At 46.7% G+C, this 6,737-nt stretch overlaps 1 protein-coding gene across 1 annotated transcript in view; it reads right to left on the bottom strand.

Annotated features, from left to right (window-relative positions):
* Positions 1-3,696: 3,696 nt before the first annotated feature.
* The window catches only part of LOC120846755 (AP-1 complex subunit beta-1), a 43,686-nt gene continuing 40,645 nt past the window's right edge, over positions 3,697-6,737 (bottom strand). Inside the window, exon 20 of the mRNA XM_040218626.2 lies at positions 3,697-5,105. Coding sequence (XP_040074560.1) covers positions 5,031-5,105 — 75 coding nt within the window. The 3' untranslated portion in view covers positions 3,697-5,030. The remainder of the gene's footprint in view (positions 5,106-6,737) is intronic.

Here is a 6,737-nt window from a genome sequence, read left to right as displayed (position 1 = left end):
AACTTTCAGCCTTTCTACTCTGATGAAGAAGAAAGAGCAGCGGAGCCTTAGCTTCCGTACTCAGCGGTGGCTTTCCAGGAGAGCGATCTGCCCTACTTTCGCAAGGGAATCTGAAGCGCTCGATGCAGTGGAACTTTAGGCGATAGCAACTTCGCAGTGGCTGCAGAACCATTCGCACTGCTGCGCAAGTCGCCGCTTGTTCTGCTCTTTTTCCTCTGAAGAAAAATTGCCGCCACGTATCAGCGACGCCGGCAACCAGTTGTTTGGTTGCCGCCGTCGCTCATAGATGGCGACAGCTGTCCGGAGCTCGATGTCATTTCTGATCCGGCGGAAACGATCCTCGGGAAACTAGCCCTTAGCAGCTCCGCTGTAAAAGAGGGCATGCCAACTGTCCTGCCAAGTATGCTTACCCCTCGGCTTGCGTGCACTGTTTCGATGCAACCAAGGCAACTGTGCCGCTTTCCCACAGCGCATGTAGCACGCATCCTCCTTTCTAACAGGCTTTGCATTTGAAAGAAATGTGAAGTCCCTGTATATATATATATATGCATAGGATATAAAAACTGACTGGAGGCCAATAAAAACAAAGAGAAACATGGTTCATCCATCGAGGCCTGCAGTTGGAGCAGTTTCTCGGGAGGCACTCACTTGATCGAATGACGTTTTAGCGAATGCCCACGTTTCATCGAACGACACTTTAGCGAATAGCCGGACGCCGCGAAGCGGCGTTTTCGGGTGGGCCAAGTGAGTTCATATTTTTGTAATGAGTTGCCGCAGACTGTCGCCGCGAAGCGGCGTAAAGCGCAGCGCGATGGATGGGTTAACGCGCGCCCCCGTTATTCGCTAAAACGACCATTCGCTTAAATGTCGCCGTTCGCTAAAATGTCATTCGCTCTTGTGATTTCTCTGCCTTACTTTGTCTCGGACTGTTAACTGCATCACCAGTTTGCCTGTGCACTTACTCTTGGTTTTTAATGCGACATTAGCTGGTCTCATGAAGCGAGCCGATGTCATCACTCTGAAGCGCAAAAACAGCAGATAGTTTCCTTCGGTTCCATTGGCTGGCGTGCGTCGTTGGGGCTCCCATTGGCCGCTGCGCTCGTCAGTTTCCACGATTGCTCACCCAGTGGCGCTGTGTGTCCATCAGTGCGGAGCGTCCAAGGTCACCAGGGGAGCACACGCACCGACCGGCAAGGAAAAGTATGCAGCAGACAAAAAAGGGACCGGACGAGCAGCTTGCATACTTTCGCATTCACAACTCATAAGGAATGCTTAGGTGTAGCACAATCTTTTTCTATTGTATTTCCTCACTTAAAGTAACCAGTAGTACCTGCCAGGCACCAGGCTGTCAGTCTAGGTCTATGCTGTTCTGGCAAATCCTGCCCTCTGATAACACAAGTGTAAATTTCTGGGATTTCTTCTGAGAACGATTTTAGTAAGAACATATATTAGAAAATTCAGTAAGTTTACACTCGTGAATGTCCAGTACAAGGCAAAATTAAGAGGGCCCTGCAAGAAGAAAACTAAAGGCAGTTTCTGATGAAAGGCAGATTGGTGCCAATTGGGAGCTTTTAGTAACGACCTAGGCATATAAATGCAGGACTGGCTGACAAGTGCAGACTCGCGATGCTATAGGTTGCACGATTATTACTTGCATCTTTACCCAAAACACCATTACATCTGCCGGTCATTCGCACCTTTGTAACACGATGCAGAATTGCTCTTGGCAACCACATACCCTCGTCGTTTCAGATTCCTATTGTCACCAACAAATGGAACTGGCACTCAGAATGATGAACTTGTTTTAAGTTTTAAATTTAACGCAAAATATGTTTCATTAGCCGAATCGCACAAGAAGACAGTGGTGACGAACAAACGCGAAGGACCATCACATCAGTTTCCCCACTAAAGTTAGCAGTAAAATCTACGTAGAGCAAGTGCGCCTTGCAAAACTTTCTGCACCCAAGATGTTCTGTGCTACCCGGTCTTGGTCTACGCGAGCAAGCTTTTTGCGTAATATTAATCAATTAATATTATATTAATGGACGACAGGAAGCTACACCGAGTTACCGCAGCGCTACGTTCTAGCCCTGGACGTCGATGCATCAGGGGTGGTAGCCATCTACTTTGACTGGGCCACCACCTGCAGCCCCTGCCTTCAACGAAGCGAGCGACTGCACCATCAACCGCCAGGGCTTTACCACCCAGAACGTGCATTGAACAGCCTGCCAAAGGTCGCCTTGGCTCGCTGGCCTACTGACCTGAACTTCCGCCGAACCACCAAGATTCATGCTGCAGATCAGAAAAGCACGTCGTCCTAATCGCCACTAAATCGCCAGGGCTTTCCCAGCCCCAACCACGGTGAAGCCATTGGACACCACTCTTTGCCAAGACACTTCTACCAGCTGGTAGAAGTGTCTTGGTAAACCCTAAACTTTTGAGGAATGGTGCTTGCGATGTTAAGAAGACAGAGTCGTCCTCCCCTTGTACGTAACATCTCATAATCATAACCAGACGTGGCACCGCAGGCCTCCATGGTACAGGCTGTCGCCTTTCTGCGGTGATATGGCTCTCCTGAGCCAATAAAGATTATTATTATTTGCTCCATGGAGCAGAGCAGGCAGCATCTGTAACCACGAAAAACTGCACCTAAATTGACTGCAACGCGACGTATCGGATGCTTTGTCCCGGGAGCTGGCATGGCCACTCAAGGTCAAAGCGGACGTGCCTTGGAAATAAAACACTAAGAAAAGCACAGCAACGCAGATGTCTCGTCACGGAAGCCGGTGGGTGCACTCGCGGTCAAAGCTGACGCACTTCAGAAATAAAACTTGAAGAAAAGCATGGCAATGCAATGCTTCATCGTGGAAGCCATCAAGAAACCGGCAAGGTTCGCCATGCCTGCACAGTGGAGCGTGATGTCACCGCCGCACCACCGTGTGCGACAGGAAGACGTGGCGTGCTGCTTGTAGTTATGCTTCACATTCCTACATGTAAGCAGTCTTGAGTGTGTCTGCCAAATTTTTTTCGTAATCCTACAGTTGCTAGTTTCGCACACTAGTTAAAAAACAAATTCTACAAATTAAAAAAAAAAAAATTGCAGGGTTTCTTTATTTAGGTTGAACCTTTCTGCTGCAGCAGCCCTTTGTTGATCTGGCAAATAAAAAGCCAACCTGAGATCGTGCAACTATAGTCGCTGACAGAACGAGAATGGCAACGAGTCTTTCGGACGTCCAGCCTACGTCACACGCTTGTTGCCTTCAGTCGTGCCTCGGCCGTGCATGCATGCTCGAAACTTGCGAGATGGCCAGGTGTTATCAAAAACAGGAAGTTGACACTGGAGCTGGGAAAGCTGAAAAACCTCCCTGCCATTCTCAAACTCGGTAACTACATCACATAAACAGGCAATAAGAACCGTTTCACCAAGTGCATACAAGTGAGTGAGAGTTGCCAGTCTACTGCCAGTCAGCACAACTGGTGGTCCAAGGATTGACCGACAGCACTTTGTCACAGTTTGGCGGGACGCTCAACATTGGGAGTCACGTCCAATGTTAATCTTTACCGTTCCACACTACACGAAGGTGCCCAACCCAACCTAGACTAGCACGAATACATTCTCTTTCATGAGAAATTCTCCAAATTTCGGACGTTTGACCGCAGACCCGCCAGAAAGAAGTTGAGTCGCAGCACACTCACTTAACGTTTTGGCCACAAATATTTTAATTAAGAGTTCTTTTTGTACACATAACACACATACTCGTACAAGCCGCCGCAACAATTCACACTTAAAATGTGCATGTTTTGGAGGGCAGATATGACGCCCCCAGCAGCGCTATTTGCAAAAACTGCCGCTCTCCTACTCAAAGGATAACACGGACCTCAAATTAACAACCTTTAACCAAACTCTCGCTCTTTAATGGACACTACAGTACTGCTCCATTGCACTGTTATTGTTTACGAGGGGCGATACCATTAGGCTCAACTACATGCATGCCAAACAAACGTTGCCAAACCGATGCAAAAAGTCAACACTTTTCGTAGTCTTTTAGTACAAACAAAATGAGCGGTTATCTTTCCAGCCGTTCCAAAAAATGGTTCTAATCTGTTGACATAGTTACCTGAAAAAAAAAAAAAAAAAAAAAACTAAACTTCTCCCGTTCATGCAAAGTAGTTCATGTTACACAGAGATGCTTGTACACACACCGAAAGGGCAGGGCTCAGTTTGGTTGTTCCACTTCACACAGACTGCCCCCTAAGCTATGCCGTTTTGTTTAAATAGTCAGAGAAAACGCGATTGGTCGTCCCGTGATGACACTAGCAGCGGCGGAGCAGAGTTCCACTTCCCCTTCTTTTACAGACTGTGTCGCAGCCTGTGAAAATCAATTATGCACATAAGTTGTGTCGCGTCCCCAGGGGCGCGTGACAACAAAAAGAAAGAATGAAGAAAAAAGAATAACGAGTCGTCGCCCATTTACACTGTTAGACAATCCAACGACAAAGTTGGGGGGGGGGGTGGGGGGGGGGAGGAGGAGCAAAACAACCTCAATGAACTCAAATCTTGAGAATTGGGCATTTGCTGGGTCAAATTGGCAACAGGTGCCTCGTGTGCTCCAGCCACCATAATACAACTAAAGGAGAATCCTTGTCACGATTTCTTACGTTCGTGCTCGGTGTGATAGGGGATACCAATAAAAAGCAACCATTTTCACTAAAAGTGAAACTTTTTTCTTCTTTACACCAAACTCAACGGCCACAGACTGACTACGAGGAATGTTAATTTGAAGCAACTGGAAAATTTTTCATTTTTCCATCTTCACTTTTTCTTTTTCGAAGTGGTGCGTTCGGCTCTTCTCAGATACAAGGCTGTCGCGGGCTCGGCGGCACTCTGCCCCCTACGCGACAACACCATATAACTTAGGAATGTAGGACCTTGTTCCGTAGCACGCCGCAAAAGAAAAGAAAAAAATGAAACGAGACATTGACTGCCATCGAAAGAAGGGGGTGGGAGAAGAGTTTCATTCACAGCAGCCTCAGCTGTGTAGAATGAGTTCGTAAGTTTGTTGTACACCTGCTGCCACTTCCAGTGCTCTTGTCTTCAAAGACAACTGCAAAACAAAGAGAGAGAGAGACAAATTATTCTTACGAGAAAAAGTTTCTGGTTGCAGAATTCTGGAAGCAGAAGCTTTATAAGGTGGACACAAAGTGAATTTGGTGTAGAGCGGTATATTACGTGAAAAAAAAAAACCCCGAGAACTAGAACCGAAAAATATGTTAAAGGACCTGCAACTACCATAAAATAGGTTCCATTCCGATGTACAGCAATTTGGTTACTGATGTAGCATGACCCCCGAAATTCCAAATTCTGAGGAAAGAAATGAGAAAATTGCCTCATTACAGAAAGAATGCCTGTTTTAGAAAGTATGGTAACGCTCATGCCCACAGTAGGTTTTATCCAAAAGCAAAGTAAATGTTCTAGAAATCTGACATTTCCCACCAGCTTATTTGATTTAAAATATGGAAGTACAATAGGAGAGGGCATATACAGCTACTGGCAGTATACGGACATATACGAGGGATATATGGGAGATATCTGGGGCGTCTGTGGCCGAGCGGACTAGCGCAGACCAGCTCCGAGCGCATGGAGCGAAAGCTCGCGCTGCACGACCCGGGGATCCTGGGTTCGATCCCTACCCTGCCCGTTTTGATCAGGATGAGCATCGTACCGGCTTGCGGTCGTGTATCACTACTGCGTGGTGCACGTTAAAGACCCCAGGCTAGCGGTTGTACTGCACTGGCTAAATTTCTCATCTACAGTTGGGAGACAAGTCGCCCATTGAGGGTGACTAACTCCAGGCTGTATAAACATACACATAACACAATTATTATTCAGAAAGGAAAAAGTAACATACGAGTTGGTCCAATCACCAAATAAAAAGTTTGAAAAAAAAATATGGAGTTTCTAATCTTGGTTTCTTAAAAAGATAAAAAAAATTTCACACTACGCTGTACCGCTACACTACCTACCAAAATATAAAGAGGGACCTTGCGTAAAGGCGAGCGAGACGCATACTAAAACGTGGCTATGTAATTGACAGGCAGTCACACAAAATACCTAACCCCTCGTCTCTCACGATTTACGCCACCACAGTTCTGCGGTTACAGTTGCTGACCCATTTTTCGGACACCGATAATTCGGACTCGTTAGATCTTTCGGACATCAACGAGAAACCGTGACCTACCAGATAGAAATAGTGCATATTCATAACCAATGTTTTGAGCAGCTTGAAATCCAAAAGTTGAATTTTTCGGACAAAACCGTCGCGAGCGATCACCAGGAAACGCCATCGAGAAGCCGCCATTTTAGATTCCATGTTGGCTGCACATAGATTGACTTGGTTTGGCAGCGCTACTTGAGTACTGCTAAGTCCTATCGCTAGGTGACGCTATGCTACGGCGTTTTTCTTCTATAGCTGCATGTCAATTATCATCATTGTTACAATTATGCTTTGTTTATTCGCCATTCTGCAGTCGTGGACTTGCACCTCTCATCTCGTGTTGGAGAATCATGTTTTCGGACTACGCTGGCTTGGACGCCATGGCCCTGTCTGTTCTTCCGCCGCTGCGAAGCATCACTAAGAAGTCCGGAGAGTACTCGACCATAACACTAGAGAACACGGCAGCGATTCTCCAGCTAATAGAATGTGACCGAACACAAGTGGCGGTGTAACTTGAAGCAA

Source organism: Ixodes scapularis, unplaced genomic scaffold (genome assembly GCF_016920785.2).
Source record: "Ixodes scapularis isolate PalLabHiFi unplaced genomic scaffold, ASM1692078v2 PGA_scaffold1__304_contigs__length_218370807, whole genome shotgun sequence".
In the NCBI taxonomy this organism is placed as follows: domain Eukaryota; kingdom Metazoa; phylum Arthropoda; class Arachnida; order Ixodida; family Ixodidae; genus Ixodes; species Ixodes scapularis.
The sequence above is the reverse complement of the archived record's forward strand: the minus strand, read 5'-3'. Positions and strand labels throughout refer to the sequence as shown.